At 38.5% G+C, this 26,915-nt stretch overlaps 1 protein-coding gene and 1 long non-coding RNA gene across 10 annotated transcripts in view; one reads left to right on the forward strand and one right to left on the reverse strand.

Moving 5' to 3' along the window:
- Positions 1-11: 11 nt before the first annotated feature.
- On the forward strand, positions 12-21,682 carry LOC135281829 (Y+L amino acid transporter 2-like). Of its 7 annotated transcripts, XM_064391089.1 has the most exons (13): positions 14-151; positions 233-350; positions 1,133-1,175; positions 4,364-4,466; positions 6,514-7,031; positions 8,448-8,573; positions 11,255-11,399; positions 12,258-12,381; positions 13,073-13,176; positions 13,456-13,552; positions 14,504-14,653; positions 16,836-17,019; positions 17,732-21,682. In XM_064391089.1, exons 5-13 carry the CDS (start codon positions 6,530-6,532, stop codon positions 17,821-17,823), a joined length of 1,524 nt encoding a protein of 507 aa, XP_064247159.1. In that variant the 5' UTR covers positions 14-151; positions 233-350; positions 1,133-1,175; positions 4,364-4,466; positions 6,514-6,529; the 3' UTR covers positions 17,824-21,682. The 7 variants fall into 7 exon arrangements, with proteins under 7 accessions (XP_064247145.1, XP_064247159.1, XP_064247154.1 ...); XM_064391084.1 differs by lacking the exon at positions 4,364-4,466; XM_064391105.1 differs by lacking the exon at positions 4,364-4,466 and having other exon boundaries at positions 1,136-1,175.
- Positions 14,651-26,915, reverse strand: part of LOC135281855 (uncharacterized) — a 32,640-nt gene continuing 20,375 nt past the window's right edge. For 2 of the 3 annotated variants that reach the window (XR_010348319.1, XR_010348317.1), the window contains one exon: positions 24,495-25,667. This is a non-coding gene — a long non-coding RNA (uncharacterized LOC135281855). Of the gene's footprint in view, positions 15,924-24,494; positions 25,668-26,915 lie in introns of those variants that run through there. The other variant, XR_010348318.1, reaches the window with a different exon arrangement.

A 26,915-nucleotide genomic window follows, 5' to 3' on the forward strand; every position in this document is an offset into this window, starting at 1 on the left:
TTGGAGGGATACCTGTGCTTGGATTCAAATATTTTACTTTCCTGTGTGGATTAGTGGTGCAGTCTGATGAACTGGTGTTATCTGGTGCCTCAGCTCTAGTGACAAGACTCTTGACCTGCTGGATCAGCTCCTTCCAGATGCCCTTTGGCACGTGAGTACATCATTCTCCACGGAAAACAAAAATCCCAGGTTAGTGCTCTTGCATTCATTAACTTTTCTCTCTGCCAATAAGGTTTTATTTTCTGGATGTTTACTTGTTTCAGTAGACATTATGCTGTATACCATACTGGCTTTGCTACAGGACATCACAGGACAACCTATTACTTCAGAAGACTAACTGAGTACACTGGGTAAATAATTTCTTTCTTTGCTTATTTTTATCCTAGGGGTTTTTTTTAAAGCTTATTTAATTAAAGTAACATCTTAACACCAGATCAGCCTGTTTTGTGTCTCATGCATCATGTCTTAAATTATTATAAAAGACACAGATCTATAATTCTGAAGATAAGAAAAATAATTGGGTTGATTAATATTTAACAATGTGTAGATTAAACTTAGAAGAAAATTTGGAAAAAAAAACCAAAAAAACATTTGGTTGTTTGAAGTTAAATAATACCTATGAATTTCAGTTAACTACAACTCTTTACTAGTCTAGCCCTCTGAAAGACTTTCTGATTTAGCAAGTTTTACCACCAGAATAAACATCTTTGCGTAGTGTTAGTAAAAATTCCATTGTGGCTTTCTAAATCAGCAAGAAGGAATTAGACTGCATTAGTTATTCATGGTTTCAGTGACAAATGGATGAAGGATTTCCCTCTCCCCCCAAGTTTCCTTTTGTTTTACTTCTATCACAACTTTGTTAGGAATAGAGAGCAGCAGTTGGCTGTTTCTGCCTGCTTATGACCTCAGTTGAGGCTGTTTGGAGAAACCACATTCCAGGAGAGTCTGAGATCTTTCCTGAACACTCTTATTGATTTCAATATTCATGCTACTGTAATAAAACTAGCAGGTAAGGCAAGGCTAGCCGGAGAGTGAGAGAAGAGGCTATTCATATGGGTGTTAACTTACCCATCCTGGTGAAACAGAGGTGTTTATTTAGAGCAGTAGCCTGAGAGACACTGTTCTATTCCAGCAGCCTTTCTGCTGAAGGAAGCAAGCATTTCACCTACCCTCTGGTAAGCTGCTAGCTTTTATTTTTATTCCTTTCCTTAGATTTGGGCTACAGTAGCTTTTCTCTCAAATCTCCTCTGGGATTTGCTTTGGGGCGGGAATGTAGTGCTGGGGGCGGAGAAAGTCCCTCCTGTGGGAAAGGCAGTCTGTGACCATAGCACTGCATTTGGAGCATGTGAAGCAATAATTCATTAAATGTTTTTATAAACATAGAATTTGAAAACCAAAAGGAAATATGCTTGTTTCCTATTGAGTGAGAAATGTTTGCTTCAGATGAGATCAAAGTGGATTTTTTGTTGCTGTTGTTTGAGTTTTTAGTATTATAATTTCTGAGAGTATTTTATTTTATGCTGTTTCCTCATACTGCATAATCTTGTTTTGTTTGCTTTCCTCATTGGGAAATGTCCAACAGTACAATCTGCTATGAATACTCCCTTTGAGACATGTTGATGCTCATACTCATTAGTAGTGTTTTGAAGTTTGAAATTCGCATTTTTGGTCATGTTGAAAACTGCTTGCTCATCTGATTTCATGTTCCAATAGCTATTAATATAAATTTATATGTTTGGGTTTTTTTAACTTTTGGCCAATCTTCTACAGGCAGGAGAAAATTGCCCAGAATGTATTTGGAGAAAATAAGAGATTGCTCATGACTTTTAGAATGGCTTTCTACATGCACATTGATTTCTAATGCGCACATAATTAAAATGTGCTAGATTTTAATTTTAAATGTTATTCTTAATCTTACTAATTTTCTGACTGACACTAGAAAATATTGGGAGTTTATCCGTTTTCTTGCTGGTTTGACTTTGCCTGGTTCATTGGTGGCACTTTTGTTATTGAGAAATTTTGTGGAGGTAGACAAAATTCGCCAAAAGAAAAGACCATGAAATGAGGTGTAAATCTGATGGTCAGCATGTTCCAACAATTTTCATAGGAGTATGCCCTCAGCTTCCAAGGGAATCTGCTGAAGGCAGCAACAATCGATCTCTGAGACCTTATTGATTTACTGATATTTCTTGAATTAAAAGATGAGAATTGCTAAATGCTCTAAAAAATAGAGGCACCTCAGTGCCTCTGGAAGCTCTTTGTAAGACTTCACAAGTCTGTAAGTTCCTATGGAAGTACATTCCCGAATCATTTGGCAAAGGTGAATTAAGAAGGAAGCAATCACTCCTGAAATGTAGACCCCTGAAGAATGGGAGGTGTCTGAGAAAATCCTGCCCTACAGTAATTTATGGAAGAACTGTCTTTGATTTCAGCTCTAGTTTACAACTACTATCAACGTGTCCCTTCTTCCTTCATTTTTGTGTATGACTTTTGGAAGTGGCTTAAGAAACGAGCTTTTGAGAATTACCTGTATGTGGTGTTACTGTCCTCTTTAACTTCTCAGGAGATGGTCTCCAAGGTCCTTTCTGTTGCTCCTTGCATATACAGCTGTGAGATAAACAAAGGATTTAGGGCCATTATGGCTGTCTGGGCTCTCAAGGCATTGTGCTTTCCCTGAGAGGAAAATTTGCCTCCATTTATTGGGAGAGAGCTTAAGAAAATGGAAGACCTGAATGAAAATAGGGTTCTGAAGTTGTGTAGCAGAGCTCACTTGCTGACACAAGGAAGAGGCAAGTGCTGGCAGCCTGCTGTGGCCTCTGAGGCACACTGATTCCAGAAACCAATAGCTCCTGCTGGTTGTCTCACTCTGTGGGACCAAGACAGCAAGGATCTTCCTTAGCATGAGAAAGCTTTTCTGCTTTGCTCTTCAGATTTCATACTCAAGAGTTACTAATTTGTACTGGTAATTTTGCTGCCATAAAGTTTTATCATCACAACACCCAATCATGTTAAAGCAGAATGCAAAAAACCTCAGCTTTTTTATTACTGCATAAATTAAAACTTTCTGGTTCCAGGGAGCCACTCTGAATGCTAGAAGATGCTAGTAAATATTTGTCATCTATAATAATACAAGATTTTACAACTTGAGATGGCTACCTCTGTAAGAAATCACCTGATTACAGCTCTGATGGTTGTCCCAGTTCTCTCACTTGGATTATGTGCACCCTCAAAATGTGACCTAAATGTCCAAATGATGGAGAAGAGCTATTGAAGCATTCTTGTACATTCAAGCTTCTCAGCTTAAGCTTCTTGGCACACCAGTTCGAGGCAGAAGCAATGGTGATGGTCCCAGGAAGGGGACACGGTGGCATGAGGATGAAGTGATAGTGACAACAGTAGGACAGGACTATTGACCAGATTCAGTCGGAAAAAATAGCAGAAGCTACAAATGAGATAAAGAGTTAGACAACAGACACTGGGCATATCCTCATTTCATCATTGCCTGGAATGTAAAAGCAGTAAATTCTTTATACACTTGACAAAATATTTATTCTTATGCTATTATACAGGGAGATCTGTATAGGAAACTATTTCCTATATCCCACTAATTTTCTTAATAGCATGAAAACTTTGCTGAGAACAAGCATTAGTCACAACTCAGTGCATCTTGTTTATTTAAGAAAGACATAATCCTGAATAAAGAAATCAGTAACTGCTTCAGCATTGTGATGGCACTGAATAAAATCAGTGCACTGTCGAAGCTGCTAAAAGTACTACTGTTGTCTTGGTGGAAAAGGACAGGCAGAAGCTGTTTAAAAAATTTTGTTCAAAAATTTCTACTTTCAGATGATATAAATTAATTACAGTGAAGTTGCACATCTTGGTCATGGAAACTGAATTTCTTACCCTTTGATTCTCAGGTCATACATATTTGTGGACTTATTTGAGGGTCTGGCTAAAGGTTTTGCTGATGTGACGTGTCTCAAAGTACTGAATTTTGAACTGTTTCTTCTAATTGTTTTTCTTTCATAATGGTTTCATCCACAGTCACTTATTTATGGAAGAAATACTTCCGTACACATCTCCTGTGACACATTTTTAGAAGTTGGAAATAAACTTTTGGTAGCACAAAAATATGTAAAACACTGTGTTACTTAAGAATATAATTTAAACTTTACCTTTGTGCTCTCATGAAAGCTGCAGACTGTAGAAGTGCTACTAGGCTTCAGTAGCATTGCCAGTTTAAATGATCAAATTCCCTTTAGCTATCAGGCCATCTGTACTAGACATCCAAGTTCAGGTTTGGTACCATGTACACAAGTTATCTGTACCTACCAATTACTTGATGTATTCTTTTTTACAGGAAAATAGCTGTATCTTACTCATCAGTGAGACTTCATTTCATGAAAAGTGATAGCCCCTGGGTTTGCTCACTGCTTGCATGGCTCCACATTAACATCACCTGGGTAACAGCTGAATTTTAAATTCCCACATCCTTTGAGCTGTGCTGACTGAAAAAGTTGTGCATTTCAGCTCACAGCCAGAGCTCACATTTAAAAATCTGAAAAAAAAATTAAAAATCATACATCAAGCATAAGAAGCATAGGATCATTTTAAACCAGCTATGCTATAAAAGGAGTATTAATACAGAATTATGCCCAGATTTTTAGCATGTTGCTATCATGATGAACTCTCCTAACAGCTGCCATCATGGGAGGGGTTTCTGCTGATATTTCACATAGCCATCAAGAACAGAAATGGAGACAGGAAGTTCTGGAAATATTGGCCTGTATTTTGGGGTGGGGGGAGTGACTTTTTCCTCCTTTCTGTCACACAGAAGGAAACAGGTGAGGCTCATCAGGAATTTAAAGGAAGGTATATGAATGGTGTATTGGATACATGAAATTTCTCCCTGCAAAACAGGATGATGTTTTTTATTCATAGAGGGTTGATGTGAGAAGTAACAGGAGTGTGTGTGAAGGAGGCCAAAAACACAAAAGGGACACTGCAGTCATGCTTGGAAACTTTTGACAAGAGTTAATATTTAACTTTATTTCAGTGTTCCCACAGTGTTCCTGTGGTTAGAGAAAGTGCCATTGGGATGAGAAAAGCATTTAATCTTTAAAGAGATTTTGGCATCTTTTAATTTTTAGTACTTGTCAGGCCTTGTTCTCTATTTGATCAATTAGGAAAGTGAGTTGCATCAAAAAAGCTGGGAAGGAACACAATATATTACAATTAGAATTGTAATATATTCAGGACTGCTAAACCAGCCAGACTTTACAAAGCAAAGTAAACCTTTCAGGAAGTTTGGGGAGCGCAGATTGTTTTAAACTGGCCATTGACCCACATTTTAACAACACAAATTTATGAATCACGTGTAATGTGTAAATGTAATGAGTAAACATTTGTAATCAAATGGGTTTTGTTTTGTTAGTGTCACATGGATGAGCTTTGTTCTGCTCAGGAAACTTGGATCTACGTCATAGGATTTTGAGGAAATTATCCTCAGAAGTGCTTTAGAGTGTGTGTGGAGGGGAGAAGGGAAGGAGAAACAAATGTCTTCTGAGACAGATACCAAAACTTAGCCATTGGTCTAAGCACCCTTATACATCAGCAGGACCCCAGAACTGAGGCAGTCACTGCACCCCTGGGTTCCTCATCCCCAGGACCTCAGCCCCAGAGCTGTGCACGTGTGCACAAGGCAGACTGATCCATGGAGCTGAGCAGGCAGGTTGTGCTTCCCAGCTCCCAGCACACTTGGATCTTGTCCTGCAAGCACCAGAGGGAGATGCTTTTACAGGCATGTTTTGTTGGACTCTCTTACACAGAAGCGTTCCAGGGACAGAATGTTCCAGACCCAATCCCTGTGAATGTTAGTCGTTTCTCCTGAGTTAAGTGAGGTTAATAGCTAACCAAGCTGCATTATTCACTGCAGCAGCAATCTCATCACTAACAGCAGTAAAAGGCGTTTCTTCCCCCTCATATTAACATTTATCTTGTGAGATTAGAGGTTTTGAGCCTCTTTTTCTGTCTTTTCTCTGGTGTTCCCCAGCAGAACAGTTTTCAAGTGAATGTCATTTGATTAAACAAATAATCATGAAATTAAAATTCTTTCTGGGATAAGAAAAAATTTTAGAAAGAGGTATTCTTGCAGAAGATACTCCAGTTGTATTAGAATGTTTCCGGGTATACAGTGTCTCCTTCTTTCTTAAAATATTTTCAATAACATAACGTAGAATTACAATTCAAGACAAATAATAATAGTGAACTGAGAGTTAGCAAAACCTTCAGAATCTGTAACCAAAGACAGTGGTCTCATATTTATGTATTAAAAAGATATGCAACCATGGAAGTTAAGAAAATTCACTAGTGTGCTGTTCCTGAACTGCAAGATAAAATCAGGCAAAATAGTTGTTCTTTGTATCATTTATGCCTTTTGTGTTAATTATCTTATCCATGTACTCTGATGCCACATGCATTACAAAAGATAATCTCTCCTCTTGTTTTCAGGTAATGTGATTTGAAGATGCCAACCCCTTGGCAAATGTGCTGCAATAAGAAGTCCAGAACTGAGAATGCAAAAGCTGAAATGGACAATATGGCAGAAACAAGTGAAAAAATGCAGATGAAAAAAGAAATCACATTGCTAAATGGAGTTTCTTTAATTGTAGGCAACATGATTGGCTCTGGCATATTTGTATCACCCCGAGGTGTTTTAATGTATAGTGCTTCTTATGGACTCTCACTGATCATCTGGGCTCTTGGTGGGATTTTTTCCCTGTTTGGAGCTTTGTGTTACGTTGAACTGGGAACATCCATCATGAAATCTGGAGGCAGTTATGCCTACATTCTGGAGGCATTTGGGGCCTTTGTGGCCTTCATCAGACTCTGGTCTTCCTTGCTAATTATAGAACCAACAACTCAGGCAGTGATAGCAATCACATTTGCTAACTATATTGTTCAGCCAATTTTTCCCCACTGTGAGCCGCCGTATGACGCAGTCAGGTTGATTGCAGCTGCATGTATATGTAAGTAGTGGTTATTAGAAGTTAAGAACTGTAATTACATGTGGTCAGAGAAGGTTTTTTGTAAATTTCTATTTCTTTGCATTCTGTGAATGCAATTATTCTGTGAATGCAATTATTAGAAAAATAATGATTACGTATCAAAAACATGTTATTAAGAACTAATAATCTTTTATTCAGATGTATTATGTTTGGAGCTGGTATTACTAGAGAAGAGAGGAGAATTACAACAATTTGGCAGAGAGAAATTGTGACTGATGATTAAAGGTACATGCATGTCTATGGTTCACTGGCCTAACTGGCTGATAGGACACTGTCACATCCAGAGATTAATTTATGAAAATGAAGAGAAGTTCTTTGAACATGTGTGGTTGCATGCTGGTGCCCTTACTATATAGAATGATTTCTAAATTATTTTCTTTTTGAGCATTACAAAACCCATTTTCTTTCTTTCAAAACTGAAGTATAGATTACAGGCAGGTCAAGGAAACAGAAGCAAAGCCCAACAAGACTTCTAGATAAGAAGTAGCCCACTTTGATCCATGCCACAGGTGACCATGCCACATTTGTTTTGCTCTCTTCTCCATCATCTGGGCTTCATACCTGGTACCAATGCACACCATTACCTCTCCTCATCTATCTCTGTTTTGAATCATGGGATTTCAAGAGGGAGAAGTTGCCTGTGTTGCCATTGTGTGCTAGAGTGAGAGCACATGGGCACATGGCACAGCCCTGGCTGCACCTGCTGCCAGCTGAGGGACAAACCTGACTGCAGAAGATGGCAAAAGGAGGAAAGGAAAACTGTTTGATCCTACCCACTCTCTGCAACCAACTAGTTTGGAATTTTTGTTAGATTCTGTCAAAACTGGGACTTGAGAGGATTCTGTAAGTGCTATGCAATTTTCAGACTCAGGGCCAAAATGTGAATGACACAACTTCTAAGCCACGAGCACAGAGTAACAGCATGCTGGCCCAGCTCAGTTCAGTATCTTCTCACAGCCTGCAAACTGTTTTTGTGGAGTAGCTGTCCTTATTCTGTACCAAAACTAGAGCTTAACTCAGCTTGAAGAAATTTTTGATATACAGGATATAAAGAAATACTATCATTTGCATGTAAACAGCTCTTGTTGAGTTTAATAAAATTTAAATATTATTTAAAAAAAGCTAGTCCTAACTTTTAAAAATTTATGTGTTTTGTCTTACCTAGTGTCATGAAAGCAGTATTCTTCAGAATACCATTGTGTAAATTTTAAACCAGGTGTTTCATTTTAATAAATCTGGATGATCCTGAAGTGGTGAAATTTGATTTAGTTTTACACCTTGAAAGAGTAGTTGTATCTGGATAGATGGGTTTGAAATATGACTTAAGTGATGTTAAACATCCAGTTCTCCTTTCATGCATATTCTTTTTCTCTGCAGGTTCCTTAACATTTATTAACTGTGTTAATGTAAAGTGGGGCACCCGTGTACAAGATGTTTTCACATATGCAAAAGTCATGGCTCTTATCTTGGTGATATCTGTTGGCCTTTACAAAATTGGCAAAGGTAAGAATAATTTTCATTTACCTAAATTCTATTAAAGGAATCATATATGAGTTTCAAAATCCATGTATGGAGATCTTTAAGACTTACATGTGAAATATTGTTTATTCTGGAAAAAAACCCATAAAGTCTGCCATAGTAAGATCAGATTTATTTTATGGCTGGTTAAGAAATAGGGGGTTGATTATTCAGGCACAAGTCCTGTGCTGCTTGGTGTGAATAGCAAATAGCAGCTGAATTAACATCACTTTACTGCTGACTAGTTAAAGTCAGCCTCGGTGTCTGACTCGTGCATTACTACCTGTCCTATAACAGGACAGGGAGACAGAAATTGCATTGCTCCTCAGAGTTCCCCCCACCACCATTCTCCCCCCACCTCACCCCACTGGCACCACCCCCCAGCCACAGCACCCTGCCCACAGGAGGACCAGAGAGGGTAAATCATAGCTGGGATTTGTGGGAGGGCACGTTTGTTCCTAGAAACAGAGGAGGAGACTGTAACAGTGCAGTTCTGTGAATCACTGTGGCATGGTGTTACTGTAAGGCATCACAGGGCAGATGAGCCAGCTCCCCATCAGCAGTAACTGGACTGAACTGAGCTGAACACACTGCAAAGCTGGAGAGCAGTTTATTCTGGTGCTACCTCAGAGCTTTGCTTATAGCAACAGATTTGATTTGATTAATTTGGGCCTCTGGTACAGTGAATTCTCCTCTAGTTCTAGATCTGCTGCTAGAACTAGATTACTAATGTTTTTACATTTTCATTTCCTTTGAAAGTCTTAAATTGCATAACCATTTTATCTTTCTTGCATTGTGAGTTTCCCCTCTTCAATTTAGGAATTTTATTTTTCTCCTGCTAAATTCGCTTATAAAACCTAACAAGCATGCTTTCTTTTCCATGTTTGCTGGCCTCCTCCTTTCCCTGGCCGCAGTTGCATCAGCTGTTACACTGTAAATCTACATTAGACTTTAGGAAAGCGTTCTTGTTTAGCCATTGCCTCTGCATGTCAGTTTTCACCAGCTGGTTGAAGTCTAAAGAACCCTGGACAACCAAACCCAGCCCTAAGGGCACTGACGTGAAGATTCAGAGAAGAAGCATTGCTTAAGGGTCACAGTTGCATGAAGGAGTAGTTCCCCTCATAAAACTGCTGCAGTTTTGCAAAAGTGTGCTTCTGTGATGTCACCTCTGTGGCAGTACTGCCCTTGCTTTCAATTGTCTCCTTCAAAATTGCCTCCCCTCCTGCTCACTGGTGCTGCTGCATCCAGGGGCTGCTCCCTCTGGTCCCACACAGTGCCCATTTTGTTTCCTCTGCTTTGCTCTGTGGGCTCAGGGAGGGTTGAAGCATAGAGGGAACTTTGTGGTGAGGCACAGAAAATGCTGAGAGCTTTCACTGGTAGTAAAGGTCTCATCTCTGCTTTGTTTAAGCAGAACTGAGCACTTAAATACAGGAAAGACTGGGAGGAGGAATGATGTAGATTTCTGGAGGAAGCTGTCATCAGGTCAATGACCCTTTTAAACTCAGCAGCTGTTTTAATGAAAATAACAGTTATGATGTTTTAGCCCTGCCATATTCCATGTGCTTGGATACACTTCTTGTGTTAAAGGACTGTAAATATATCTGATTTTGAATATGAGCTGTCTTTGCAAAAAAAAAACCCAAAAAACAAAACAAACAAACAAAAAAAAAAAACCACCACAAAAACAACCACACTTTTCTTGAACATTTTGGATTTTTTCTTTCTTTAATTTTCCAACCATTTTCTTCTCCAAAGTATGCGTACATCTCATAGCTTCTTTTCTTTGGTTCAAACAGTCCCCTGTTCTTCGATGACTGAATTGCTTTTGTAGTATCTATAAACTCCTTAGTTGAATCAGTGCTTTCATTTTACAAAAAAAGACATGACTTTCTTTCCTAACTGAGGTTTCAGCATGTTTCTGTCTTCTCTTAATACTTAACCCACTTCCATTTTCATTAGATAGTAGACTTTCCTTCTGCAGTCTCAGTAAGGTCTTTCTTCCCCTTTCCAGCATTGCAGTGAAGGCTTATGCAGTTTCACTAACATTTGGCCTATTTTGCAGCATTCTGCAGCTTGTCATCTCAACCGATGGGGCTTAGCTAAAGCAGAATTTTGAAATGAAAGATTTTTAATCTCATCTCTTCGTTTTGGGAACACCCTTGTGGGTCAGAGCATCCCACTGAAAACTGAAGGAGGTCCCCCTCTAGTGGCCACGAATTCATCTGGTGAAAATAAAAGCACAGTTGTTAAGAAGAAATACGAGACAGATTCAGGAATTGAAACTGGGTTTGCCAAGTGCCTCATCCTGGCTGACAGGGTACTGCATGCCCTTGGCATGGCTCTCTCCTTCGGTTGGGTCAGTAGTAATGTCAGGAGAGGACTCCGTGAATTTTGGTAGAATTGCAACAGTCACATCCAAATAACAAACACATGAAAATGTTTTCTTTTTCAATAATGCTTTCTCAAGTGCAGCTAAGAGAACATCTGGCTGAAACTCTCTTGTTTGTTAATTAAAAATGTAAGTTGTGTAGTTTTAGATAAAGTAATGAAACCTGGATACAGTGGGGTGTTATTTCCCTTTTGCTAGCTGACACTTCGGGTGTAATGCCCTTCTAAGTTGCAATCCTTGAGATATAACAGTCAGTTGGCACCTGCCATTTGTACAGGGGAAACTGAAAACCTGAGAGCTCCGTTTGAGGGCTCAGCAACAAACCCAGGGATGATCGCCCTGGCTCTCTACTCTGCCCTCTTCTCCTACTCAGGATGGGACACGCTCAACTATGTCACCGAGGAAATGCAGAATCCTCAGAGGTAAACACAGGCTTTTCCTTTGAACCACTGACAGGTGATTCAGGACAAGCCACTCTGTATTTGTTTCTGATTAGTCAAATTATTTTCTATTCTCTTCAAATGAAGGAGTAAGTAGGAGAACTCTTTCTGATCATCATGCTCATTTATATCACACTAATGAATAATTTACCTGTATATATGTATTTTACGTCTTACACTTCAGACTGCAATTTTTAAAGAAGAAGAACAAATCCCTGTTGAAAGCAAGGAAAAGCAAAGGTGCATCTAGCCCTCTAAAATTCCCTGCTTCTTTTCAGTTAGGCAGAATTATTTTTTCAAGATATTTTTTGCCCCCAGTAGAGTAAGACTGTGTCAGATTTATGGCTTTTATGATGTGTGTATTACTGTTTATGGGCAAATATCATCTCCTCCCCTCTGTAGGGATGTCAGCCCTGTGGGAGTTGGGTCAACCACTCAAGCTGAATAGTTGATCTTGTCTTGGGACATGCATAGGTTTTGAGTCAGGAAAAAAAATACCACAATCAGGAAAATACCTAAGTCTGCACTTAAATATCATTGTTTCAGAGCTCTCTTAGATTGCTGCATATAACAGACAGTGTATTAAATTTACATGTGTGAATGTTTTAAGGTTTCTTTTTTAAACCTGTGACAGACACACAAACACCAAACTAAGCTTTTTATGGAATTGTTTCATGCATGGCTGTGTGTTGTTTTATAACCCCATGACTCCCAAATGATGGATTACAAGACATGATGGAGGTAGAAACATTCACAAACACTTGGATCTGGGAACAATCTTCTATTTAAGTATTTCTCATTTAAATAACATGGAATAATTTTTCCATTTTCCTTTTGCAGGAACCTACCTCTTTCTATTGCAATTTCAATGCCTATTGTAGCTATCATTTACTTATTGACTAACATAGCATACTATGTAGTGTTGGACATGTCAGCTCTCCTCACAAGTGATGCGGTGGCTGTGGTAAGTTGTGGAGCATAACCAAAACAAAAGACACTACAGGAAAATTTCAGGCAGCATGCTTGGCAAACAGCTGAAATACTGTCATGCTGAAGGCTGCTTGAAACATTTTTTTCATGTTACAGTACCAGTATATTAGAAGGTGCATATCAAGAATATATCCACTAAAAATGCTCTTGAAAAAATGTCTTGTATACTCTTTAAATCCTGCTCTTAACACTACATCATAGGAAAGATGTTTTTGCCAGGAGCAGGACCAAGGGGCTATAGAAAGTCTGGGTGGTTGGAGAACCAGGTTTTTTGTTATCATTCTAATGTACAGTACATAATGTTTAACACTGCACAACCACAGCAATATTTTCAGTGCAGAAGTGTGCACTGAAATGTTTTTTTAAAATCTTATCAATATTTTATACAGAAATAAAATGATAATTCATAGATTACTACAGTGGGGATTTGTCAGAATACTAGGCTTAGGGGGTTTTTGAAATATATATTTATATGTGTCTGCCAATTTTATTTTGATGCTGATCAGCTTTTCCAAATTCTATTTTCCTAAGCCATTACTGGGTGTCATCAAAAAGCATGGGCTATGATACTACATTTAGGATAATGTGTTTTCATGAGAGTTTCTCAGAATTACCCATATGCCTAATGTAATGGGCCTCACCATTATTTTTTTTTTTTGTTACAGACATTTGGAGGTGAAACCCTTAGTCATGCCAAGTGGATAATTCCTATAGCAGTGGCCATGTCTTGCTATAGTGGCTTAAACTCATCAATTATTGCAGCATCTCGGTATGAAATAGAAGATTTAATTTAAATAATTGAAAAGGAATCATTAGTCTGCATTCTTTACTACTGTTTGGTAATTTTTGCCATGTCAAGTCAATACCACATTTATAATGGAGGTATTGCTACAACCAGATGTCTTCTCATGATCAGCACCATTTGATAAACTAAAGCCACTTAAGAAGAGAGCAGCACTTACAACAGAGTAATAAAAGAATTATTTCTTTCCTTTATCAGGAAGCAAAAAGCTATTCCTATGGTTGAGTTTCCTTAGTCTTTTTTTAGGCTTTTCTATGTTGGAGCCAGGGAAGGCCACCTCCCTGTCAGTCTGAGCTTGATTCACGTGAAGTGCTTCACACCAGTCCCTGCTCTCCTGTTCAACGTGAGTGCCTGGCTGGGCAGGTGGGGTTTGGGCCTCGGGTGAAACATCCCTGCTCTGCCCTGGACTTCTCACAGACTTCTCTTGCCCTGGAGACATCTTCTACATATGCCCACAACTTCTAAAATTCATTGAGGGGGTGGGAGTGGTGTTATTTTGTCTGATAGAGGGGTTTTTCCCAGTGGAAAGAGAATGGCTTGATTCGTTCATATGCTCTCCAAACAATATTAATGAGAAGTACAATAGCATTGCTGAGAAATCAGAGAATGGCTGAAGATGTAATGGTATAGACAAGACCTTTTCAGTCTTTAATGTGAGCTGTTAAAGTGTCACTGGAGGAGAATATGTCAGGGACACCTCTTTGACCCTGCCACAGGCTGCTGTTCTACAACTGTAGTTATAACGGGAGTGACAAAGCTCTTAAAATTAAATTTCTACCATTGGAAGCCCTGTTGACTTTTTTTTCTCCTGTCACCATACAAGTGAGATATTGTGACACAAAATTGTGGAACCGTAAGTTATGGAATTACTGGAAATTCTTTTCATAAATAATCCATGTATTTGCATGCATTTTATTTGGTGTCTGCCATTGCCCTGTGTTACATATAATTTATGAACAGATTATCATACTCATCCTGTTTGACGTCAAATAATTTACTAAAAATTATAATCTCATTATGAAGATTCTTCTCATAGGGGCTCTGTTTGCACTAGCAAGTTGATTTATACTCTCTTAATATACCACCATTCACATTATCATGTGGAAAGTGGAAGTTTTTTCTGCTCATCTGTTAAAATAAACATTGAATCCCTAGGGCACAGAATTTACTCTAATGGTATCAATTTATGAGTGGGCCGATATCCTAATACAAATAGGTTGGAAACAGGCCAGTTTATAATTTTACTCTGTCTTTATTTTCACATTAAAAGGTCTTTGTTTTTTATTATCTCTAGGGCTTAATGACTTTGCTTTATCTCCTTGTGGAAGATGTTTTCCTCCTTATTAATTACTACTGCTTCAACTACTGGCTCTTTGTGGGTCTGTCTATTGCAGGACTAATATATCTGAGATATACTCAGCCGCATAGACCACGGCCTGTTAAAGTAAGTAAAAAAGACAGGAAGAAAGCTCTAAAAGCCAGATAATGCATGTGTTTTTATGACCTTTAATATCACAACCATAACGGTACCAGTTAATGTTATAGATTATTTATTAGCCATAGAAATTCTTTCAAAATACAAGATGAAGGAGCAAAACCCATTAGAACCCACAAGAACATCTGTTCTGGTAGCTTTGCTGTGAGATTGAAATTATATACACCATTTATTCTTCTTTTATTCAGACTTATAATAATTTTTGTTTCAAAACAAATAAGGAATAAATAAATGTCTGGGGTTTTTAGCCCATCCTGAAAGAATAGCAGACCTCAGTAGAGCTGGTGATGGAGGCTCCAGAGAGGTTAACACTCTGATAAAACCTATATGATTTAACAAACACAGTAAAATCCCTGCAAAGCCCATAAATGTCCACAGTTCTGCCCACACAGAAGTTAGCTTAAATAATCAAATATATTTTGAATGTTCCCCCCACTGCGTAGTGGTCATAGACAGTAAAATGCAAGTTTAATGGTTGACTTAGAAGAGCATTTGACTATCAGTTAGACAAGGGAGACTGCACAGAAACAAAGTGTGCCTAAAACCTGTTTCGAGTTTTAATCCAGTGATTGTCCAGGAAGCAAGGATGGAAACACACAGCAGGCACACAAAACCATGCCCTGGCTCCTGTTTGTTGGCTCCATAACCTGCATTTTGGCTCCGCAGTGATGCAGTAAAAATCAAGAGAATTATAAATTAACACCCCCCAAATATTTCTTCTTTGTCAATCTCTCTTCCTAAACTCCTGCATCATTTTTACAAACACATTTCCTTTCCATTTAAGTGTCACATCCTGATTAATTTTTAAAAAGTTCAAACAAAGGCATACAATATTCTAAGCATCTCCTGCTGGAAAACTTCCCAATTTTCCATAGCAGACCAAATTTTCCTGAAGCATGTTCACACTCAGTTTCCAAACTTTCCCACAAAATATGTGGAAGATAAAGATTAAATCTTGCCTTATTGGCAGTTTTGCCTCTTATTCTACTAAGGATTACAGTTAGATTTTACACAAAGAATGTTTCATTCCTGTCAGCATTTGCCAGCTACATCAACACCACAACTCCACATACACCATTTCCTTTTCTGAAATGTAGCAGTTGGTTTTCATCAACTTACATTTTTGTATTTATAAGGAAAATTATTTATACCAGTAAACTCTCACCAATTTCAGTTGGTATTCAAATGTCAACTCCTGGACCCTTGAGAAGGCTCACTACTAGAGACAGAAAAAAAAATAGTGAAAAAATAAATTCATAAAGAGGGTTTTGAAACTTTCATAGACTCATAGAATCATAAAATATCAAGGTTTGCAAGGGACCTTAAAGATCACTTAGTCCTAACCATCCCTGCCACAGGCAGGCACAATTTCCACTAGACCAGGTTGCTCAAGGATTTATCCAGCCTAGCCTTGAACTACTGCCAGATTTGGGGCATTCACAACTTCCCTGGGTAACCTGTTTCAGTGTCTCACCACTTTCACAGTAGAGAATTTCTTCTTAATACCTAACCTGAATTTCTCTTCTTTCAGTTTGTACTCATTATTCCTTATCCTATCTCTCCAGTTCCTGATGAAGAATCCCTCTCCACTTCCCCTGTAGTCCCCCTTTAGACCCTGGAAGGTTGCTATGAGGTGTCCATGCAACCTTTTCTTCTCTTGGCTGAACAGCCCCAACTTTCTCAGCCTGCTGTCATAGGGAAGGTTCTCCAGTCTTATCAGCTTCGTGGCCCAGCTTTCCTTATTTGTGATATGATATTTGTTAAGTGCCCACACAAAATGGTTGTAAACCAGTCCATTAGTTCTACAACATCAAGATGGCAATTGAAGGTTCAGAGTATTACTGAAGTACCATTACTTAAAGTACCTCTTTCAAAGGTTGAACTTTTACTAATTGTAAAGGAACTGAGTTTATATAGGCCTGAAAAAAATAGATGCTCAGATGTGTATCAAATAAGAGGCTCTTAGCAGTGTACATAGAAGTTAATAAATTATGCTGACTGTTAGCAGTCAAAAAGATTGAGTACATACTTTTATTGTTGACCTGTCTAACTTTTATCTGCAAAGCCTGAATTTTTACAATAGTGTTTGTTACATCTTTTAACAAATGCTGTATTTTTTTTGTCTTCACAGCTTAGCCTCTTCTTCCCTATAGTATATTGCTTGTGCTCACTATTCCTGATTATAGTGCCTCTCTACAGTGACACAATCAATTCCCTTATTGGCGTTGGTATTGCCCTCTCAGGCATTCCTGCATATTATTTGGGAGTCTATCTGCCAGTTGAAAAACGACCTAAATGTCTACTTTGGCTCTCTGGTAAGCAACACTGTGTCCCAGTCACCATGTCAAAATATTGATCAGAAGAAGGAAAGAATAATTTTCCCTAAAATCCTTACTTCTGTGAAGTTTTGCTATGCTTTGGTATGTGGCATGTCTGAGATCATCTGCTTTATCACATGGTCCTGAGAACAAAACCATGCTTACCTGTACAAAACAGTCCAATATGTAGGACTAGTCATAACTATGACTCAATCTAGTCATAACTATGCAGGCCCAACAAAAGCCATGTAGGATTGTAAAATACTAAACCTAATCTTTTTAATACCCTGGAAGGCAGAAATACCAAAACATCTTTGCTTCACTTTCCATCCAAGGAAAGGAACAATCCAAATCAGGGGAGTTCACAGATTTTCAGAAACAATGAAATAATTAATTATTGGCTTGGAGGGTAGTTGCCAGTCCTCAAATTCAGGTGGTCTTGAAAAGCAAATCTTTAATATTTTTATTTATTATACTTTGAATTCAGCTATCAGTGCAATGAAAGTGTTGATGAAAATCTGATTAAACAAAAATTTCAGTTTAATTATTGGCTTCTTTTGCCTTTAGCTATTTATAACATATGCTTAATTGTACTGATTAAGGTGTTTCAAGATTTTCCTAATATCTGCGTAGTGTTTTCAAATCCTCAAAATTCAAATGTATGTCTAAGATATACTTAAAGTTCTGTCACACATTTTTGCCAATACAGCTACAACAACGAAGTATGTTCAGATGCTCTTCTACTGTGCTCTGTCAGACCTGGACATAGACGTGGAACCCACAACAGCTAAGAGTAAATAGAGTTGCCTCAGCATTGAGAATTGTGCCTTGACATCTCCTATCTGGAACAATTTTTATCATCTCAAGTTCTCCCCATATGTGCAGTCATCCTAGAGCACTAACCACTGTACTGTGCATCAGTTTGATGTCAGTTAAGTTGTGATGGTTTTATAAAACACTCTGTTTTCCAGGATTTCCTTTTAAAATTCTGTTTGTTAATAGTGAGTTATCATGTAACATATGGAAACTATAAAGCACTTGGTTGGAAAGGATGAAAGTCTGACAAGTTTCACAGATATGTATGCTTTGCATAAAGCTCTTTGAATTTCTTCAATTGAGAGTGAAATAGAGATGAAAGCAAGTTTTGATATAGAAGAAGAATAGATGTCTAAATTGACAATTGCTGAGCCAGTAGTTACTGGACAACTAAGAAAGCAAAGGTTAAGTGGAGTTGGAAGGGTGTTGTATGACTAGAGCAAAGGACATGTTGACCATAAACAAAAATATGTTTTTACCAAGCAGAAATAGGTCTTAGGAAAAGGAGAAAGATACCACAGGTGAACAAGCATGCCAATGTGGCCAGTAAAAAAAAGGTCTAAGAATTTTCTGCTGCAAGGAAACTGAAAAACAACTTTAAGCTTAAACTGTAACATACTAACTCATATGATTGGATAGTATTGATCATAATATGGTAATGATAGCAGTTATCATAGGCTATAGGTAATAGCAAAGGTTATGTATTAAATTGCTCAGCAAAGAAAAATATATAATGTATTGTAACCAAAACTAAAGGGTGTTCAGGCTTGTCTATAGCTGAAGCTGACAGCTGTAGGTGTGGCTCTGTCACCCACAACCCAAGACTGCTTTAAAATCTCCTATACAATAAACAGCATTTTGAAGAGCCATCTGGAGTCCTGCATCTCTCGCCGCAGGCTTTTACTAATGGTGCCCACATTTTAGTAGGTGAACTCGGACTTTTAGCAGTAAGAGATCTCCTGGTGAACTCAGAAGGAAGTGCCTGCAAGGACAAACAGGCACCTGAAAGGGAGGTGACCAGGGCCCAGACAGGTGTTGTGGCTGGACAGTGCCTGGATCCAAGCCTCAACATACAGCACCTGCTGCAAGGACAGCAGTGAGCACTGGGGAATCAATGGGCCAGAATGTGTCTGCCAATCGGAGAGATGTGCATCAGCATTGAAAATCTTTAATTAAATCCAGTCCAAGTAAATTACCAAAACAAGAGCTTAAAAATCTTCTACCATGGACTGAGACCAACTTCCCAAATGCCGATTCTACAGCTGTCTTTAACAGAGACTTTTGGGACTCCATGGGGGCCAAATTATATAATGTTATTTCTCACCTCGACAGAACAGCAGCAGATTTACTCCCCGCTTGCCACGTGCTTGTAGAAGTCTTTGCTGGGAAACCCCCGCTGCAGTGCCCTTTCCCCACCATTCCACCTGAACCCTCCCCGCCACTTCCCTCTGCACCACCTCTCCAGCCACGAAAGGGAGGAGGAGGAGGAGGAAGAAGAGGAAGAAAACAGCAACTGCGGCTGCAGTAAGAGAAGTAGACCAAACTAAAAGTTACTCTGCCTCGGAGGATGAGGGGGATATCTTACATCCAACACCAATAAACCCCTAAAAACAACCAGATTTGTTTCTAAATAATCCCAGGGATTCCCCCGTGACTGGAGGAGATCTTTTAACTCGGTTACCACAGCCAGCAAGAAGCACTGAGGGACCCAACAAATCATGCCCCAGATCTCTTATGCCTGAAGCTTGCAAGGCTTTAGAGAAAATCACTGATGCTCTGCAAAATAGACAAGCAGACTGCTATGTTCCAGATAAACCTTTTTTCCTTAAAGTTTTAGGAGAAACGCTGAGACTGTATGGCCTCATCTTTTAATGGAACTCCTCTCAAAATGATCCTTTGTTGATAATTGAATGGGTTTTTCTTTTTTACAGGTCACCAAAGATAATCTTTACATCTTTAGAGATGATTTCTCAAATCATAATCAAAGGCAGAGCAAGGCTTCTTTCTATAGCAGGTTGCAAATTTGAAGTCATCTATTTACCTATAATTAAATCCTATCTTGATTGGGCCATGCAAAAGTCAGAAAATTTGCTATATGCCTTGTTAGATTTTCCAGGTATTTGCTCCTTTCATTATCCAGCACACAAATTGATCAAAGCTCAATTATGCTACAAAGAGAAACCCCTGATCAGTGAAGAACCTTTAGATGCAGTTACTCTCTTCACTGATGCGTCAGGACAAGCACACAAAGCAGTAATTACATGGCAAAATAAAAATACTAAATCCTGGGAACAAGATGCTCAAAAAGTCGAAGTTTCTTCTCAGATTGTTGTATTGGCAGCAATGGTAAAGAGCATTTCCGCTCTTTCCAGAACCTTTTAACCTAGTCATGTTATTCCTTATCACCCAGTTTATAGTAATATGACTTCTTGGTGTTGCCAAACTAAGCTTTTCCCATATCATGAATGTCACACAGATCATTTTAACAGGCTTCCAATTTGATTTCCTAAGGAATTTGGCTCATCTGTGGAGACAGGGCTTGGCAAGGTATTCCTTCAAAACTAGACAGTGGCCCTTGTGCCCTGGGACAACTTACAGTAATTGCTCCCAGTGTCAAAAAAGCAATCAAAAAGAAAAATAGAAAAATAAGATCTTCCTTGGGGCATCATTATGAGGGCAACTGGGATAGTGATTTTCACCCTTGGAACTCTGGATATCAATTGTTATAAGCATTATTTTTGCCTCAGCTTCAGTTAAACTGAAACAGTTAAAACAAATTAGGGTGTTGACTCAGTAAAGAATTAAATGCCACCTCTGCTATGATTAGTGATTTGCTGACAGATGAAGAGGCAGTCAGACATGCCACTTTACAAAACCGAGCTGCTATTGCCTTTCTCTTACTAGGACATGGACATTGCTGTGAAGATTCTGAAGGATTGTGTTATATGAACTTGTCTGATAAATCTACTTCTATTCATAAACAGCTGCAAAAATTAACATATTTAGCTAACCAAATTACAACAGACAAAATATCTTGGCTAGACAGTTTGTTTGATGGTTGGAGAATTGCACCTTGGCTGAAAGAACTTTTAAAGTAGGCTTGATTCTCTTAGTGGTGATAATTGTAATTATGGTAGTGGTACCCTGTGCACTTCAATGTGTGCAGAGAATGATGCATAAGACAGTTTCTAGCATCTTTGTTGTTCATCAGAATGGGGAAGATGTTGTCAAGGATGAAAGTTTGACAAGTTTCACAGATATGTATGCTTGGCAGAAAGGTCTCTGAATGTAGAATCTGAGAATAAAATAGAGGTGGCAGCAAGTTTTGATATAGAAGAATAATAGATGTCTAAATTGAGGTTTGCTGATCCAGTCTTACTTGACAACTAAGAATTATGTCGAGCTTGAGAGAGATTTTATGACTTAGAGCAAAGGATAAGCTGGCCACGACCAAAAGGATGCTTTTACCAAGCAGAAAGATAGCACAGGCAAACAAGACATGTCAATGTGGCCAGTAGAAAAAAGGTCTAAGAATTTTCCACTGCAAGAAAAAATGAAAAACAATTTTAACCTTAAACTGTAACATATTAACTAATGTGATTGGATGGTATTAACCATAATATGGTAATGATAGTAGTTATCTATAGGCTATAGGTAATAGTAAAGGTATAGATTGGTTCTTATGTATTAAGATGCTCAGCAAAGTATATAATGCATTGTAACCATAACTAAAGGGTGTTCAGGCTTGTCTACAGCTGGAGCTGACAGCTGTAGGCTCAGGCTCTGTCACCCATGACCCTGGACTGTTGTAACATCTTGGATACAATAAATTGCATTTTGAAGAGCTCCTGTTCCACATCTCGTCTCAGCCTCTTACTAGCTACACCTACAGGAGGGAGGGAGGGCAAAAAGAATTTACACTGGAAGAAAACCTGCTTGGTGATGTTTCAGAACATTCTACCTACATGCAGAGACCAGAGGGGGGAAAAAAAGAAAAAGGCAAAGAGCATGTACTAGTTTAAAACCAATCAATCTTTCCTCTATGTAGAAGTGCGAAGAGTAATTTAGAAATAGAAGAAAGACAAATTTGATAGTGATGGTCATAACTTAAAGGACAAGCTGCTGAACCAGATGTCTGATTTGTGAAAGAATTTCAGAACTATTGCAATGCACAGTGTGTATTCAGGTCAAAATATGGTCTTCATAGTGATATTACCTTATTTCTGATTAGACCTTCCTCTTGCCCATATTGTGTCATCATATGAGGAATCCTGCGAATTACATCCATCTTTCTCTTGCTATCTTAGGACTTAGGTCCTGTCTGTCTCTGAGACTGGGTGATCATGGAAGCAGAATGTAAATTGCCAGTTGAATCACATTTGACTCCACAAGAGGGAGAACTCCTCTTCCTGATGCTCTCATGAAAACAAGCCTGCTGTTTTCAGATCTGCTTGGAGCAGTAGAACCAGAGCGCTGTGTATATTCCTGCCCCCAGAAAAAGTCCTGAGATGTTCAGGCTTAACTCCACTGTAAAGTGGCAGCTACATATTCTGAATAATATATATGTACAACAACCTGCTGCAAATCCAATGAAGATGAAGTTAAAGTTCAAACATTCCTCTTTCTTTATAGGATTGCCTTGGTGTCTGCAGCAGCAGACAGATTTTTTTCATTCTAGCTGTTTCCAATAGGTAATGGCATGAATGAAAAGGATCGAGTACATCCTTTTCATAATTTCCACATTAAGCATAAATAATAAATGAGCTAATCATAGCTAATAGATAATAAATCAGCTATTTTATGGAAATGAAAAAAAATTGTTCTGCTTGAATGTCTGAGTAGTTTTCCATTCTTATACTCCCATTTTTTCTTCTCTATCTTTTTGTCAGATAAAACTTGTGAAATATCCAAATCTCTCGGCTATTTGGTAGTGGAGAAATATTTATAAAGACACTCTTTGGAAAATACAATGTTAATATCAGATATCTGTTGACCTGCTGCCAATATGGTGTCAGTACATGGGCAGCTATGGCCTTTGTCCCATAGTTGTTCTTTTTCCCTATCACTCTGTTGAATTCACTTCCACTTTAAACTGCCTTCTAGAACAATCCCCTAGCTCTGCTCACTTAGAGGAATACCAAACCATCCCTGCCTTCCATCTCAGCTTATGACATCCATCTGCTGCCAGTAATTCTCTCGATACATGAAGGTACTCTTAATCAGCTCCTCCTAGTAATATCTGCAAGTAAACAACAGGCACAAAGTGGGAAAGATATGTGCATGAGGTAGGCAAAAGGGGAAGGGTATGCAGATTTCATATTCTTTTCTTCATTTTGCTTACTTTACTCTCAGGCAGATCACCTGTATTAGTTGTACTGCTTGCTACAAATCCAGATGGTAAAGAGATGGAAAGACTGTGGGGATGCTTCCCAGTTTTGTATGGGTGAGGTCAGGAAGGCCAAGATCCAGCTGAAGCTGAACTTAGCAAGGGATGCAAAGAGAAATAAAAGGGCTGCTGGAGGTGTGTCTGCCAGAACAGGAAGCTCAAAGAAAACCCCATCCTGGAAACATTCAAGAGCAGCTTGCATGGGACTGTGAGTAGCCTGATCCGGTTGAAGATATCCCTGACCATGGCAGGGTGGTAGGACTCTTAAAAGGTCCAATTCAACCCAAATTATTTTATGGTTCTATGAGTCTGAGTCTATGATTCTTCATTATGGCTAAATTGCTGAGTAGAGTAGAGGGTGCACTGAGCTCCCACACTGTCATTTTTTTTGTCCTGTGGATATCCATGGGAATAAAACATTAAGTTTCAGGTTAGAGAAAGGATGGGGACTGACAGCTCAGCCTCCTGTGTGACTGGGAAGATGTATCAGCACAGGCCAGGATGGCATAGTGCAATCTCCTGAATACAGCACAGGCAATCAATTTCTGCTAATTGTTCAAAGCAGGGTGCTTTTGCAAAATCAGTTCCCTGGTAACACGACACAGGGCAAGAAATTTTGACAGTGAATCATCTCCATGGCTTCAACACCCTGGGCTCAAGCCATGCTGGTTTTCAGCTGCTCTGTAGCTCTACCATGTTGCATTGGTAGAACAAAATAGGTGGTAACACAAACATGGGCACTAGGAAATAATCAGCAGGGAATGATTTCTGTGTGAAGTAAGGCCACAACATATATTTCCCACCCCTAAGTGCACTGTAGGGCAATGTCAGAGAAATGCTGTGCTCTGGCTGAGCACAGGCATCAAAACAGTCCTGTGGTGCCAGGGAGATCTGAGGATAAGTGGCAGTGGCTTGAGCAGAGCTGAAGATGACAGCCAGGCAGACAGAGCAATAGCATTGCTGAGGACGTGAAGAGGGGTACAAGTAGCTTTCTGCACAAGGAGAACAGACACACAGCATCCTTAAGCCAGGACAGGAATATTCACACTCTGACTTCTACCAGGATATAAATAATCCTAATAAAGTGGCTGCTGCATTGATAGACTGGACGCTGTCAGCCTTAAAGTGGTGTAAGCTATGAGCTTCTGTTGTTCTCTCTGTGAGAGCCAGCATGGCTGGGCAGTGACTGTGGGGAGCAAGGGAGGACAGAGCTAGTATTCAGGCTCTCAAATTAATTAACCTAAAAAAACCCCTGAGATCTAATAGAGCAGTGCTGAATTCTTTTCTGTCAAGCCTTTCAGTTTCTCTGTTTATTCTGTAGCTGCATCTCAAACCTTCCACTGCAATAATGAGGCATGGAAAGGGCATTTGTTCAGGTAGGTTTGTTCTTTTATTAGTTATTTTTTGGTTTTAAAAAGGAGAAAGTACTACAGAATCAAAAGATTCCAGTTCAGGTTTAACCACAAATACAGAACAGTTAAAAGCAGAAATGCAATTAGCAATTGCAGAATGCAGAGAGCTGATATGGAACAAGGCAAGAAATCAGCAACTGGTGTGGAAGGATAACATCAACCTTTCTGCAACAGCTATGTCAGCAGAAAGCCCACAACAATTTTAGAATGCCATATGCCTGGTTTTTTCCTTTCTCCTTTCATATACCAAGTTTACTTATTTTTATTTTCTTTCCCTTGCTTTTCCCCTACTTTTCCTTTCCTTACCACTTCACTGCCATAACTAGAATTCACATGAGAACGATTTTACTTTGTACAGAAGTATTAAGGACAGTGATTTCTTCTCATTGCCTCCTTCTTCCCCTCCTCCTCAAGATTTGCTTTAATGACTTGTCCTAATTAAGTTTGAAAAAATTCTTTATTATGTTCCCAATATTATTTTCTGTGGTGTGATCACTTAACCTGTAAATTATAATTGCAGATTTGGTACCCATGCAGACTGATTATTATAATTGGTACCTGCTACCTCCCTTTTAGCTTTCACTATATCTTTGCACTCAAGGAAGCTAAGACAGTTACATTTTAAGAATAAACAGGATACAAAAAAATAATATGTTTACCTTTCAAGTGCATGTTGTTTCATATAATATTGTTAACTATTAAAAAGATAATCTGCTGAGTACTATCTGGGTATGGTAAGAATGAGTCCACAGTTGGAAATTTAAAAAGTATTTCTGAGCACATTAGAAATGGACCAAAAATCAAGTCAATGTTTGTGGGGTCAAAATGAGATATGTTACCTGAAAACTTGACCAAATATATTTTCAAAAGCAGCTCTGCCTTGCTGTTGCATTGATAAATCCAGTGCTTTTCACTGAAAAGATGAGAGATGGATGCTACAGGCCTTCTTTCAGTAACTTAGCTTCCTTGAAGTCTTCCATATAATGAAGAGAACTATATGATATCTGAATTAAAGATTTTGTAGGAATGAGCTGTAAAGTAGAAAAAATCAAAACAAATTGATCTGAGTTTAGTCTAGCAAAGAAAGGATGAAAAGAAAAGTGAAAGAAAGCTCTGAAACAGTCAAAATAGGCTGGTTGACAAACACCATTAAAATTGTCATTCCTTTTCATACAAATCATGCTCCTGTAAAAGGTATTGGACGTGAAAAATTAATCAAGTAATCTTCACAGAAATTGGCTAAAGTTTTAATTGGTGAACATTAAAGATTTTTTTCCTTTCATTCACTCTGAACTTGGGTAAAAGGGCAGAAGAAAAGTTACTAAATTAGAAAATTATTTTAAGCTGTGATATTTTTTAATTACCAGAACATCACTGATGCTGGGTAAAAATAGGAGCCCATTTTCATCTGCTATAAATGGCAAAAATCAATACAAATTGACATTACTCTCTTGCCAATTAAGAGTATGAAAAACCAAGACACATTTTTTGGTTTTGTCTTTGATTGCTTGTTGTACCTCTTGTGCATTATCATTTCATTCACAATAGCACTTAGATACCAGCTTAAAGGTTTTTAAATGTTATTGACTTTGTATCTGTATCTTCATTGACCTATCTGATTTAATTCCAAACTTTTTTCTTTATCAGACCTAGCCTGAAAATTTTGCTCTGCATTCTCATTCCGGAGGGTATTTTATATTTCTGTCTGTATTCAGTCTTAGGAGATGCAGATTTACCAATGGAATGGAGAGCTGCAAAGGCCTTCTATTGCCCTTGCCAACACATTGTTTTCAGCATCAAGTTTCTCTTATTTAGTTCTGTGCAGATTTGATTCAGATGGGGCTTTTCTTACTTAGAACGAGAGAATCATAGAATCATTTATGTTGGAAAACATCTTTAAGATCATCAAGTCCATCTCTTAATCCAGCATTGCCATGGAGTCCTAAGAACAATGTCTACCATCTTTTAAATAACTCCAGGGATGGTGACTCCACCACCTCCCTGGGCAGTCTGTTCCATTTTCATCAAATTAAAATGCAGTACATAAAATACATAGAATGATAAAAGAAGATAAATGAGAACTACACAACTAGAGATATGTAGTACCAATATGTACTGTTTCTATAAAAGAGAGATATAAATAAAATGTAGAAATACATTTCAGCCATTGCTATTGAGCAAGCCACTTAATCCTACTGGTGAAATAGTTCTTGGTACCAGCACTAGCTCTGTCCTATGGCTGTCTTATGTATTCACAGGCTAGTGCAGCTTTCCCAGTA

This window comes from Passer domesticus, chromosome 1, assembly GCF_036417665.1.
Source record: "Passer domesticus isolate bPasDom1 chromosome 1, bPasDom1.hap1, whole genome shotgun sequence".
In the NCBI taxonomy this organism is placed as follows: Eukaryota; Metazoa; Chordata; class Aves; order Passeriformes; family Passeridae; genus Passer; species Passer domesticus.

Excerpts from the sequence above, each read along its gene's own strand:
- LOC135281829 (XM_064391075.1), top strand. The coding sequence starts at position 6,530 with ATGCCAACCCCTTGGCAAATGTGCTGCAATAAGAAGTCCAGAACTGAG. Across the intron at positions 12,382-13,072 it reads CAAGTGATGCGGTGGCTGTG|ACATTTGGAGGTGAAACCCT; the intron begins GTAAGTTGTGGA and ends TTTTTGTTACAG. Across the intron at positions 13,553-14,503 it reads TCCCTGCTCTCCTGTTCAAC|GGCTTAATGACTTTGCTTTA; the intron begins GTGAGTGCCTGG and ends TATTATCTCTAG.